General features: G+C 41.3%; 1 protein-coding gene across 1 annotated transcript in view; it reads right to left on the bottom strand.

Moving 5' to 3' along the window:
* VPS13D (vacuolar protein sorting 13 homolog D) overlaps nt 1-14,841 on the bottom strand; it is a 93,159-nt gene that overhangs the window by 22,599 nt on the left and 55,719 nt on the right. Inside the window, exons 48-50 of the mRNA XM_039386361.1 lie at nt 14,604-14,738; nt 14,097-14,264; nt 942-1,074 (exon numbers count right to left, since the gene is read on the bottom strand). Of these exons, the coding sequence (XP_039242295.1) occupies nt 942-1,074; nt 14,097-14,264; nt 14,604-14,738 (436 nt within the window). The remainder of the gene's footprint in view (nt 1-941; nt 1,075-14,096; nt 14,265-14,603; nt 14,739-14,841) is intronic.

Below are 14,841 nucleotides of genomic sequence, written 5' to 3'. Positions count from 1 at the left end.
ACTAGAACAGTCACGCTAATTACTGGATAAAACAACACAGTGAAGTGCTTTTAGAATGGACTGTTCAGCAAAGACCGACATATTTTAGGCTTCCTCCACTTCTGCCAATATAATTTATGTCAGACTGTACAGCAAACACGAGAGAAACCTCTCTTGATGCATTTCATACCTACAGTGTCTCTTTATGACCAAAGCAAAACGACTTTTCTCGGCACAGAAAAGATCCTGTTTTAGTGAAAGCCAGCTCAGCTTTGCACAGGCTGCAACAGTTACACTAAGAGAATAACATTTAAACAAACTGAGTCAAGATGATGCAAAATATAAATATTTGATTTAAACTTGGCTTGTATTGATTTAACCTTCTTCAACAGATAAATCACGAACTAAATTGATGTGAGATTCTGGCCAAATTAAGACTAGTCCAGCGCTTTTTACACAAAGTCATGTCTCTAGTTCTTAGTAGACTGAAAAAAACCCACAAAATAACCCAACTGGTGAAATGTTACTTTAAACTGATGTACTGATTCCAAGGAAACTCAGGTTTCTGGAACTGAAAGCAAACATAAGAAAGCCACAATCCAGCCATACCCATTTTTAATTTTAATGTCTGGCCCTCAAAAAAAACTTTTTGTGTGGGTGTTTTATACCTTTACAAAGAAATTGATGTTTTGGAGGAACTCTCTTTGAGATTTCATTATAATTTGGAAAAAAGCTTCCAGTTACACGTGAAAAGACCTGATTGTTAAATGGAGTTTCTGTCAACTTTAAACCCAAACAATCCCCTCACCCCAACCTGCCCCCACTCAAATTCAAACATAAAACCTCTGACAGCTCCACTGCCCTGGCTTCAGATAATCCCCCAGCAGTAACAGCCACTGTTCTTTGCAATCCCATCATTACTTTTAAGAGAGAAATGAGTTAAAACTGCAGCTAAGGGTTACCATGTGCAAGTCCATGGATTCCAGCCACCAGGTGCTCCCCACTGGTTGCAGCGTGGTATCGGATGTATTCCCGCTCCGTCTGATGCCTGTTATCCATGGTCTTTCCCAAGCCATCTGACAAGGTCCCAGCAAACTGCAAAATAATAATAATAATAATAATAATAATAACGTTGTCTGTTATTAAAAGAACAAAAGTGGTTTCTCTTATGTAGATTCACTGCAGAAAATCCCCAGATCCTAGTTGGGAAATACAGATTTATACAACTCGTTTTGTTACACGGACAGAGTCTGTCCAGCCTTTTTTGTCAGGAAGAAGCCTCAGAACTACATCAGCCTGTGCAACTGAAATCCTGAGGTGACAGTCACCAACCAAGGAGGTGCCCAAGTGCAGTGGTCAAGCCAAAACAAACCAAGCCCTTGAAAGATGCACCAAAAGCAACGCCAGTGACCCAAGGGTAACCTTTCAAAACCTCACAGGAATGTTATGTAGATATAAAGCTTTTCTTCTGCAAAGATATGTGAAAAGCTTCGAGGCAAATACTCCTATCATGAAACTGAAACATTTGAAGAGTTAATTAAATTCTTTTTAGCAACACAGGGGGCAGCCCCTGACACACAGGGGACCTGAGAAGCACCCACAGGTACCACACACTGCAAACCAAAAGCCCAGGGGGAACCCTCAGTATGTGAGTGGAGCATTTTCACTCCTCACACTTCCCCTGAACAGCGTGGGGGAAGACTTGGGACATGCTCACAGATAAAAGAGAAGAGCTATGTCCAAGCAGGGTTTGTTCTGGGAACTCTGACCATTGCTGTGTGAGAGCCAGTGAAAAAGCACCAAATAAAAATGATCTATTGTCATCTGCTGACCCTTAGTCTGACGTCATCAGATAGAAACCAGAAGCCTGGTGGAAGGAGGGAGGCAAGAAAAGGAGACAGAAAACATGAAACCTTGCTTGTATTCAGGATATTATTATAGGAAAGGACTCCTAGCAGGCATTTGCCTGGAATAACCTCCAAAAACTAGCTGGGTTTTGATTATGTGTAGTTGGACACCTCCTGTACCACTCTCACCTACCACCAGCATTCTTATCTCTTTTCAATAAATGAACAACTTCATCCTCTGTGCCCTCCCCAAAGCAAAGATCATTTAAAGCTTTGTTTTGTCTTCCACTGGGGCTGGGGAAGGTACCAGGTGCCACAGGAATGTCAGAGACACTCGGGGCTGCAGCAGTGGTGCAGTCACTGCTGTCCTGCAGGATCAGCTCCTCCACAACAAGGACTTCACTGTCCCAGAACTGTGTAAGGACCTGCCCTGGTTTCATGGACCATCTCCTCTGCACCCACATCAGTGAAGGGAAAACCCTCCGTGGTTCAGGTGTGCCCCAGAGGACAACAAACCCTGGTGTGCAATTCTGATACACTGAAGATTAAAACAGAACTAGACAAACAATCGTTGTGCCTGATGCCACGACGACCTTCCCCTCCTTTTTCTGTCATTTCTGCCAAGGCTGCATTTCTTTTTCACTAATGACACGACATCCCAGTTTGAAATACTCCTTCCCAGCTCGAAGACAAACCAGTCCAGTGGCTCCAATTATCTAAACACGTAGACTTTAACAACAGGGATGAAAATGAAATCCCATGACCTTTCTTGTGACTTGATCATATGGACACTAAACAGAACATGGTGATCAGAGACTGAATTACTTCTTGACCTCGTTTTGAACTTAATGTAGATTTTTTTTTTTTAATTAGTCTAGAAATACAAACCAACCTGAAGCTATCTGTGAAATGTGTTTAAGGTTAGTTTTTTTTCTGGATAAATACTTTGTTTAAGAGGATTAGAGTAGCTGCTATAAAAATTAAAAGGCTCAATAGGCCTTCAAAATTCAAACCTTATTATGGAATATATCAAGGCTAGAAAACGATTTTTCCAGAACACATTTTAGAAGTTATATTAGTGCATGATTGGACAATCAGCCAGCAAGAATATACCAGCTTATTAATACTGATCAGAATTGGTAGTCTCTTCCTTACAGCCTTGCCCCCCTGTACTGGCCAGCCTCACTAGCCCAGCTTTCCCAGAGGATATAATCCAGTCTTTCCTCAGATTTCCTTTCCTCTGTGAAGCAGAATCTGACACCTAATCATCAATAACAATTCTGTTTCAGTGTACAGAGAGAAGTTTAACATAATAGTGTATTATTCTTAGTAAGGAGGAAAAAGGAAAGAAATCCCATGCACATAGCTGAAAAGTCAAACTCTCCATTAGCTGTAAAGCCAAAGTTAAACAGGGGCACTTTTGTTTGTGTTATTTAGAGAATACCACTGAATTACAGCTGTAAATACAACGATTTAAGGATTTTAATTTACCAAATGTACCATGAAATGTTTCCATTTTGCCCTGACTCAGGTGACAAAAGCTAAACTCAACACACATTAATTACAAAACATGAACTTCATGTTGAATTACTTTTTGACGTGGCTCCTCCTCCCCCCTCCCTGGGGCCTGTTTGTTTTCTGGCCTCATTTAACAAAGACTGAAGCCAAACTTTTGTTGCCATTTGTACCATTTGTACCCAAACCCAAGGGTTACTCAGTGAGCACACGGGAGTGAGGCCCTTCTGAACCCTTTCCTGCTCTGTGGTCCAGAGTTTGTCAATTAGAGGTTGGAACACCAGGGAAGATAAAACAAGGACCCACTTCACAGGCATTAGTGATGTTAAGGGCTGAGGGAAAGGGAGCAACTCACCATTTCTCTGAGGTTTAGACTCTCCTTTGCAATAAAGACTCAGCCTGTGGTGTCAGTGTTATCCTGATTCCTGATCTGAACCACACCTGTCATCCCATAATACCACTATAGGTGTGAAGTACAGGTATATAATACCCACCTCCTGAATGAAATTTGCTGCTGGGTCACAACTCTTTCACTTTTTTTTGCCTTTTCTGTGCACCTCAGAAATACTTTCCCCAAAGTGGTTTCTGAAGCCTATTTCAGTAAACAGGGTTGTATCTACCTATATAAAAAGGAAAATTAAGGGTTCCAACACAAGTCCCCAAACACCTGCACAACACCTTCTCTGCCCACTCTGTGTAGATGACAATCACTGTATTAAGAAAAAGTTCCTCAGCAGTGGCAAGTTACTTCAGGATCAGAAACTTGACTAAACACCAGAAATTTAGGCAGTTTAAGTCCAGCTTAAACGACTAAGGGAGATCTGAATACATTAAAGCACAAAAGCAGACTTGCCTTTTTCCCCAAAATGTCTTGCTTTTGGATGCCTCCTTTGGGAAGTGCAATATTAGACATTAAGGCTGAGATATTGAGACTGGTGGAAGGGCAGAGATGGTCCTTACTGAGCTGTTAACCGGGTCACACAGAAAACAGTCTCCAGATAAACAAAGGTGACACCAAAAGTGTGACCCACCCTTGTCCTCCTCAGCTTTTGTTAATAAGGTGTGACCTGATAACTTCAAAGCCTCCTCAAGCCCATGTAAATGCCAACATAACTAAACACAACAGTCTGTGGAACAAACACAAAACTAATCAAGTGGCTTCTAAAAATCAGCCCCCCCATCCTAATTTTCATAACGAGCTCTTTGTCTGCTTGCAGATGAACAAAATAAATTAGTCACTTGGTCTTTTATCTCTGCATTTTCCCCATCTCAGGCATCCTTTGCCTTGAAACAGAACTGCAGCAGGGCACATCAGTCTCAGCTAAGTGCAGTTACTCATTTCCAACCCAGAAGGCACCCAGGTGGCACTGAAGGAAGCCAGTCTGCACCAGGCATGTGGGAGAAATGGGGATTTCACTTGTCAACTTGGCATCTCCCAACAGAGCCAAGTAGGAGCCTTCTGACTGGCACTACTGACTAAAAGTTCTGTCACTTTAGGTACTGAAAATACTTCAACTTAGCATCAATATGCATTGTTTAATGCTTTGTTTTATCCATCATGCCTGGACAGAAGGAGAGCCCCTCCAAAAAGCCCCAGTCAGCTGAGCATCCACCCACCTTCATTCACAGATACCCTCTGTCTCCCCTGACCCTTTGTGTCCCCAAAGCAGATGGTACTTCCTGCATTTCCCCCCTACAGATCATTTCTTCCAGGTCTACTCTGTAAAGATACGTGGATCCCTGGCTTTCATCCCACACTAGGTCATGATGTGAATATACCAACTGGTCACATGCTGCAAGCAGAAAACATTCCCCACTGCACTTAAGCCTACATGGTGTAACACAAACTGATCCTCCAGAGGAGGGTGAAATATGACATTTTCCTCCAAATCCCAGGACGTTATGCTACTGTGCCCACTATCTTTGGAAAAGCATGTAAACCACTCTCAGCACTTCACAGTTATTGAAGATGTTATTACACTTCTGCGAGCCTGGGGCATGCTGGCCTCAACCTCCTCTGCAGGCTGAAGTAAATCAGTGATTCATCATTTCTTGTTTTACATTTACACAGTGTCACCCATCAATATTAAGTATCCACCATGATCTGCAAAAGCAGAGGAAATAGTGTCTGTACAAAAAACTAATCTGCTCGTGTTTTGGGTTATTTGGTGTGTTTGTTTTTCTTTTTAAAGGTCCATTAATTAAGGCAGTTTTGCCACAAAACCTTTAGCAGGGACTGTGTATCCCTTGCTGTTTCAAGCAACAGAAGAAAAACAAAACCAGTGTTTGTGAACCAAAGCTGGTGCCAAACAATAAGGCTTATGGGGCACAAGAAGAATTCAAAGCAAATGAAAACTCGACTTTGGACTGCTTGTTCCCTCTAAGCCAGATGCATGAAGCACACAGCATGGAAATAAGGTCTAAGTAATCTTTTAAAGTCTTTTTAAGCTCTTGGCACTGCCTGGTTCTCTAAGGACATCCCAAAAGGATAAATACACAATTATGACTTGAGTCCAAACATTCCATTGTAATTCTAGCATCAGAGAACGGTACATTTACAAATATTATTGACTGAGCAAAGCAGAACATTCCAAGATGGAATGCTAAGGGAGAAAGTGATGAAATTAAATATAGATCAGTTACAACTTCTGTGCAAACCTCAAAATGAACTGCATTTAAAACAGAAATCACAGAGTTTATTCAGTTCTCATCTTTGCTTTGCAGAACTCATTTAGAAAGGAGTCCAATCTCTTGTGATCATGTGCCTTGTAGCAATATCATTAAAAATCACCTTTATTTCCTGCAACTCTACAACCTGTTCAAGGTATTTTAGAGGAAGCCAATTTTTACACTGACTTCTGACAGTAAATTACAACAGTTCAAAATGAAGCACTTATTTGGCTCTAAGGAGGCAAACCCCTTCCCAGTGTATGTGTTCTAGGCTAAGGAAACATATATACATGCTGCTAGGATTTGTGGTTCAAAACAAAGCTGTAGAGAGCAGTCAGCCATCCTCAAATCTTGCTGCTATTCTTTGGAAAGTGTAAAAAGGAAAAAAGCCCTGCAGTATTTGAGATATACACAAGGACTGGGGTGCAGTGGGACAGATAAAGTTGTCTAGTAAAATCTGCAGCCTAAGTTCTCCTGCTTTTACTGCACTGTCTCACTTCTGTGATCCACCATAAAAATAACTTTTAGAGCAGCTTCTTTGCTCATCAACAGATCATAGAAAAGAATCATAGAACGTGCTGAATTGGAAGGGACCCATCACATGCACTGTTATGGGATGGAAGCACTACATATTTCATTTTACAAACTGGACTCCAGTAAGTAGACAGACACCACAGCTTCCTCCTTTCCCATCTTTGTGGTCACTGGTGCATTATACTGGGAGTAAAAAGTGAAATGCTTTAAGTATTTGAAAAAGTAGCAGGTGTTTATTTGTCAGGTTTCAAAGGCCTCCTGGTCTGAAGCTGTTCCACAAAATACTTTTTCCACGGCTTCAGTCAGTCTCTTAAGAATTACTTGGGGTATTTTAGCAGGAAAGTTTGTGAATTCAGTTAAATTTACATGCTCTAGACTTTTATCCTTTCCTTTGCACATCAGCACATCCCCAGGTCAACTGTTTAATCCAGTCCTAACCAGAAAGGGCAGTTCAGGCTGAGCCCCAAACACATTTCTAACCAAGCCAAAGTGTGCAGAGGGAAATGTGTCCTGGCACTATGAATAGAACCGACACACTCTTAATTTAGAAAATACTAAATCAGCAAAAAGCGATAATCAGCTTCTCATTTTCAGAGCAACATAAACTTTGACCCTCTCCAAATTACCGACAACCACGAGGAGCCGCCGGCTTTTCCCACTGAACAAACATGTTCCTTGAGATTCCCCGCAGCATTCCCCACCCCTATTTATGTCACACGCCCAAAGTAAAGGGGCTTTAATTAGCTCACATCCCATCGTTAACTGGGCTTCCTAATGCCTCCTGACAAGGGCGTGCTGGCGGTAATGGGAAGCCCCCTGATGGGAGGCTGTGAGGAGCCTGATTAGCCGGGTATCCCAGGGGAGCCCCGCTGTTCCCATCCCGCGGATGCCTGATGAGTTGGGGCGCTTCCCTGCGGGACCTCCTGGGAAGCAGCAGCAGCAGGTGCCCGCTGGCAATAGTTTTGTGTTACAGGGCTGACTGAGTGATCCCTGCAGGAACCGCCGGCTGTTTTCACAGACACAGAAGGCAGTCAAAAGTCCACAGCATGAACTTGGAATGACCCCAATTGCAGAGTCACTGGCGGGTTCATCTGGAGGACAACTGCGCTTTATTAAACAACTAATACCCTTAACAGATAATTCCCCTCCCCCCAGCCTCAACTCTTACCGAGCTTTAAGGTCTTCCTGTTTGTTTATTTTTTGGGGGATGGAATTATTTGCCCTCCTTCGCCCCCCTCCTTAAAACCCCTCCATGTACTGAAAACCCGAGAAAGAGCCCGAAGAGCTCCAGTGCCCCGAGTTAATACATAGCAACAGTGTACTCAGAGGGGGCACGTGAGGTTTGGGGTTCAACATCATCTCCCCCAGCTCTGCTGATTGGGATTTCCAGGGGCATTTCCATCAGCACCAACCCCAGCAGTCGGTCTCTCTCCAGCCACTTTCCTTTTCTGCCATGGTCACCTGTGACCACACTTGGGATCTGAAAGAACCTCCCACTTAAAAATCAACAGGTTTTCCACGTTCCTCTTGATTTTTGAAGGACACCTGATGCAAGCTCGTGAACTGGACCTGCCATCATGTGTATGTGTAAATGGTGAACAACTCTGATGGGTTTGGATCTGCTGACCTGATCCCAGTGATCTCTTGGTACAGCTTGGCCATCACCCATGGACACAGAAACACTATTTTCTCTTCTCAGGGATACACAGCCAAGGAATTTCAAGTTGAAGGCTGTATTATTTATCATTTTCTACACAGCTTTATAACTTTATAACTTTAAATACACAGTAGGGAGGTGCAGTCAGCCTTTTGTCAAGACTGAACTCATTAATTTCAAACCCACACCCCATTTTTTCTCCTTCAGATGCTAATGGTGATATATGGGACAGATGTGCCTGTCTTCATGACATGCTAACTCAAAAACTGAAGGTTAAGATCAAATTTCATTTCATCTCTATGATAAATGCTTATTTCCAGTGTCACAGTTTGATTTGGCAGCACTTTGCATACCTCATTTTAAATGCTTCTTTTCTCCCTTAATTCTCCAATGAGTCAGCAAAACAGGAACACTGTATTTTATTTAGCAAGAAATTCAGCTGGTAAAACCCTTCAAAATGAAGTCTAGAGCAGGTGAAAAACTTTCAAGCTCTCTAATCCCCCCCTTTTTTTTTATTTGCAAATGGTCACCTGTACATTCCTCTATCCAGCTGAGCATCCCCCCGTCTGCAGTTGCTGCATCACTGAATAATCCTTGTTATCAACTGAGTAATTTCTCCTGGAAAAGGCTCATTGAAAGCTGCACCAATGTGTCAGTTGGATTCTGAATGGGCCCATTTAGGACATCAAGTCCAGATCAAACCAGTTCTTCTCACAGGAAACATCAGCATTTCTGTCTGATCTACCCATGCCCATGTCTCCACTGGAGTCAAAGCATGTTCACAAACACTTTGTGCAAGAAGCTTTGTAGAAGAAAGGGTGAATTTAACCCAAACTGTGAAGAAAACTTTCAACCTGGATGCTGGCCACACACATTTTATCCCATGGTACAAATTAAAAACAGGAAGAACAAAATAATACTTCAAACTTCTCAAGGATGATCCTTTATCCCAAAACCTTTTTCAAAGATACTGATGGCAGATACCAGATGTTCTGCACATTAAAACTGACACTTTCCATGGCTTTTGATTGTCACTAATTGGCCATAAAACTTGGTGTCTTTTCAAACTGGCAGGAAATGGGGAAATGGCCTCATGTATAATATTCCTCCAAGTACTTAACATTTCTGCCTGGGAATTTCAGTTTCTTTCCATCTCATGATCTGCACATTTTGATACAGATTCTCACTGCTCAGCACTCAAACCTGCACATGAACTGCTCATCTGTGAATGAAATGCAAGTTAAACTGAAGATGAGGTGCTGGACAAGCTGCAGGAGCCCCTGTGCTACAGTGGGGAAGACACAAGGAGAAAATTCTTAGGATTATACTGAAGAAAACACAGAAATACCTACATTTGACCCAAACTGAATAAATCGCTTCTAGGAATAGAAAAGCCATGGCAGCTGCTGCTAAATCCCATGACTTCAATACCTCAACTACCCCTGTAAAGGATGACTGTCAGCTTTCCCAAAGAAAAAACCCAAAATTCTAATCTGTACAGTTGCCCAGAAAGATGACAGGTATTCCAGCCTTCCTCACTTTCATCCAGCATGAGACTGCCAGTGATCACACATATTCTGCTGTCACCACTTGAACAGAAGAGCAGGGAATCAAAGGAAAATGGTGAAAATACAGAATGGTAGGAAACTCAGAACCCGAATGTCACCATGATCTTTCTGCATTATCAGTTGACTATCTTGTTTAATACCCTCCTGAGGAAAACACCACCATTTCTTTCTTTCTCAGGTTCCCTGCCACTAAGATATGATTTGATTTTAAGCTACTCCCATGGCATTTTGAGCTAATACTGCTAGAGCTGAACCCCAGTGACTCCAAAGATGGGAGGATGCCAGTTGTTCTTGCTTCTGAATGGTATCAAACAGGAGTGGTTGGTTACATAAACTAAGGAAATTTAAACAAAAGGGAACCATTAGAAACATTTCCATCTGTTTCTGGGTAGAACCTGCACAGACTGCACCTCCATTCTGTGCTCTGCTACAGCCACTTCTCATCTTATTTACTGCCAGCTTTGTTAAAGTTAACATTCATGCAAGTCAAACACTTGTTCATGATTTGTTTTTAAATAACCCTTTTATTACTTCCTCTTCATTTTCCATTCAGTTATCTTTATTTTCCTGTCACTGCCAACCACTTGAGGTTCTGCTTTGATTTATCCTACAATGAGGGTTAAAACTCTTATTTCCCTTTGTGTTGCTTTTATGCTCCTGTTCTACAACTGATTCCACGTCAAAACCCTCACCTGGAGCAATATTTGCATCCTTACTTGTCTTTTCTTACCTGGTTGCAACACCTCACCTCTTTCCCTATCCCTGTTAAACACTGACACACCTCTGCCCATTACTCTGAAATGAATTAAAATAAATGTATGGAATGAAAGTCCAGGGCAGAAGTTCATTTGTGCCTCTTCCTCAGCCATAAAAGAAAACAAACAATGCAATTTGTTGCAACTCTTCTCTAGGTAAGTTTTGGCATCTCAGGTGCCTGCTCCCAAGCCTCAGGAAGCCTTCCAGAATCCTGCACACTTCCCAAAAACCTAACAGGGAAACTCTGGCTGATGGCTTACCTTTCCTTAAGAAGCCTAATTAAACTTCTCACTGGAAACTTCAAAGTTCAATATGAAAATTAAGCTCTTTCAAGAAGTTCATTGAGTTCTTTTTCTCAGGAGGAAGGGAGGGACACAACAATTATTTCCATCCTATATATATATATATATATCCAGAAATAAAGCCTAACCTCAGAGTCATAACATGTGCTCATAATTCATAAAAGATAACAGAATTCCTTGGAGGGGTGGAAAGAAATCAGGCAAATTGAATACAGTATTGACAAGTTGATGAATCTTTCCAGGAATTTCACTGTGTCATCATAACACCTATTTGCCACTGAGAGATACAACCACACTACATTTTCCATTTGGAGAACACAGTTTTGTTCAGATGCTAATTCAGTGTTCAGTATTCATTTCTAATTGAAACACCTCTGAAACAGGAATAATTCAGGATTTAGTCCTATCCTGCCTAACGGGAGAAATAAAAAAAAAGTGTGGATGCCAAGAATGTGAGACATTTCTACGCATATGGCAACTATAGAAGGCTCCATTCAGAGGGAATGAAATTCCCTCAGGTGTCTATATTTAGGATCAAAGAACTTTTTAAAATACAGAACTCGGAGTCTCCAAGGGATAAAAACTACAAAACTGTCTGTAGTGAACTTTATTTAACCTAAGGTTTTGTGCCAATTTAAATACACTGCAGCTCTCCACTTGAAAGAAGGCATTACCCACTGCGTGCTCTGAAATGCATGGAAAAGCCATTACAGGGATAATCAGCACAACTATAAAATAGAAAAGCAATAAAATGACAAAACCAGATACAACTCCAATACTTACTTCTTGCTGCAGTCGAGCAGTGTTACTTTTAAAGCAATGATTACAGTATTACTCTCTGTTTATCTATCTACTCACACCGTAATACCTAACTCATCTTAAAATCCAGGATAGGTTTTTATTTTAGACACTTCATAAGTCAGGTACTCTAACAACCAAAAGGGGGATTTTTCCCAGCCCTCAGTTCCTTGGCAGAACAGGCTCCTCTGGTTTTGGCTGCTTTAGTTACCAGCTCCACAGAATAAGCTGCAAAGACGAGGCCCCTCTGTGGCACCTCCAGATCAGGTGAAAATTTATGCAGTAAAAATATACTTGAAAATACCTTCCCTACAGAGAGCACCCAGAGCAAGATGAAAATGAGCTGTTGTTTCAGTCCTGTTTCTCTTGGGCAATTCAAATTATTTTTTCTCTCCACATTATTTTCCTTACCAATATTTTACATATCTCAGACACACTCATAAGACTTATACAAGTAGAACAGAAAGGACAAAAGTTCTAAAAACTATACTTGAAATGCCAATTTTTTATCACTTGGACATTCCTGGCTTAGTTTTCTAGCAGATTTTTAAAAGCAGTGCAACACATTAGGAAGAATTCATCCTGACTATCTGAGCCTTTTTACCACTGTCTTCTATGTAGCAGAATTAAAATCCAACCTTTGGAAGGAGGAGTAATCAAGGAGCTCCATAAAGTACTATTAAGCCTTCCTAAAGGATATAATTCTCTCCTTGTTCTGAAAGGACAAATATATAAACCACTAAAAAAGGTTTTAAAAGAGCACTGTGTGAGACTTGCATCACAGAGACATTTTGGATGTACCAAGGAGAAGGAAAAAAATACCTGGGAAGGCAGATAAACAGTACATGGGGTGACTTTCAAAGGTATAAATGGGAAGCAGGCACTCAGCTCCTGTTGAATTTTGAAAGGAGTTCAGCATCCAACTGCCCTTCTGCCTTTGAAAATCTTCCTTCACAAACCCCTTGGTTACAAATGACTCCGAAGTTCAAAGAATGACCTTGCCCTTGTGGGAAACAGAGGAAGGCTCGTGCCTTTTAAAGGAAGATTTATGGGACTGTTGCTGCAGATGTGACTGAGATGAGGAAACAACACTTTATAGAAAGGAAACTCTAAAGAAACACACTCTATTGGGTGGAGTGGATGGGTCACCAGAGACTACAACCACAAGGAGAAAGGATGGACAAAAGCAGATGGAAACAGCTGCCTTCCAGGAGCTTCTACCACACTGCCTGGACAAGCCTGTATTTGCAGTGCTGTTAATTACAGAATTACCAAGTAGGGGATTAAGACAGGAATATCAACATGGTGTTTTGTCTGAATTTCTTGAAATTCTCCCAAATTGGCTAATGAGAATTAGATAAGGTGCATGTCATCTTTGCTCTTGGTTCAGCTCCCTGGGTTAGTTCCAGCTCTGCACTTGGTGATGGGCTGAGTTTGGTAATGCTAGTCTTGAGCTGTCTGTAATTATCCAGACTCTACATTTCACATCTTCTGAGTTACTTTTAGGGGAAAAAAGTGGCTTTCCTTCTATACAAATAAGGTTGTGAAAGGACAAACCATTACAGTGCACGTGTACAAACTTACCAGGTTGGAAAATGAAAATAACAGAAAGTAAAGTATTTTTCCCAAACCAAATTTTAACAACACATCCTTATGGGAAGAAAGCATTGCTCCAGTTCTGCCCACAAAGCAGTTCATGCTGACACACCATATATGTAATAAAAACATTTCAAGGACATATGTTTGCTCAGTATCAAGGACAGAACCGACCATGATCCAAAATGCTCCTATTTCTCATTGCTGCCTCAGATCTTCCCTGTCTCAGGCACTAAAGAGAGTTATTTCCACTGATATAATTGAATTCTCCCAGTTGTTATCAGGAAGGACAAAAGAATGTTCACCATGCAGAGACTTTGGAATTAAACTAAAGATAAATTCAAAGCAATCTAGGAATTCCTTAGTTTGTTGCTATGTGGCATAAAAGACCCCAAACCTCAAGTGTCAGCATAATAATTGCTATTCACATCAGCTTAAGCACTTCCCAAAAAGAAGAGCTAGCAACTCCTGATACACTAAATAATCCCTTAATACTCCACCTTTCTCTAATGCTCTCTTCTCTGTGTAGATTATATACATAATATAATACAACTTTGTTCATTTGTACTTGGGAGATGAGGCCACACTTGAGCAACTTTTTAGTTCTCACTCTGTTAACTCCTGCATTCAATCTGCAAAGTATGTGTATAAATAGCAATAATAAGGCCTTGAGTGGGTCACTGACTCCTGTCTCTGGCATCTCTCAGATGTGTATAAAAAACATTTAAGAAAAGAAAATCTACACTTCAAACACTATTTTCACAAAACAAACAGGACATAAGGCAATTGAAACATGGTCAGTGATTCTATTTGACTTCTTGCCTGACTATTTTTTGCTCATTGCTGTAGCCAACTTTAATATCACAATTATTACCTTTGCAGCAGAGTTGGATACTCCGTGTGTGACGTTCCTGATGAGCCCACCCACGTTGCCATATTTTATAAGGCCAGTAACACCTTCTGAAAAATCATTCAACAGACCCATGGGGTTGCCAAGGAAATCCACAGAACCCAGGATCCTTGCTGCCTGACTGAGCAGCTCCTGTAAAAATCAAGAGGAAGAATGAAATATCACTTATGAATCACATTAACACCAGCAAGGTTGATTAAAAGATAAAATATCCCATCCACAACAGAAGCATAAAACAACCCAGGTAGTTTTACTGGAGAAATGGACACACAAATACCAGTAAGATCAACCCTAGTTTGATCTTAAAATGTAGTATATTCTTAGAAACACGTGATACTACTACTCCATATGCCAAAGAAGCAACACAGCACTAACACTTAATAGTCAGGGAAGAGCTCCCACACCCTCAGTGGAGAACTCCCAAATCCAGAGAAGTTCAACCTGTGCCACAATACAATCCATGACATTTACCTCCTGGAAGTGTTTCAGAATGTCATTAATGATGAACTCCTGAGTTTCATAGGGATGGACCCTGGTGAAGGGATCCAGGTTAATCACAGCATCCTCAAACCGGATCAGGGGGAATCCCAACGTGCTTTTCAATGCCTGAGTGAAGAAAAGATATTGCCATTTTCAGTCTGCTCTGTACTTCTCATTCACAGCACCCAAAGGAATCTACCTTTGGATGGGTAACAAACCAACATTCAGG

The sequence above is a fragment of the Pipra filicauda genome, unplaced genomic scaffold, assembly GCF_003945595.2.
Source record: "Pipra filicauda isolate LSUMZ 115617 unplaced genomic scaffold, ASM394559v2 scaffold47_size6085603_pilon, whole genome shotgun sequence".
Taxonomy (NCBI): Eukaryota; Metazoa; Chordata; class Aves; order Passeriformes; family Pipridae; genus Pipra; species Pipra filicauda.
This window is presented reverse-complemented; position numbering and strand designations above follow the sequence as displayed.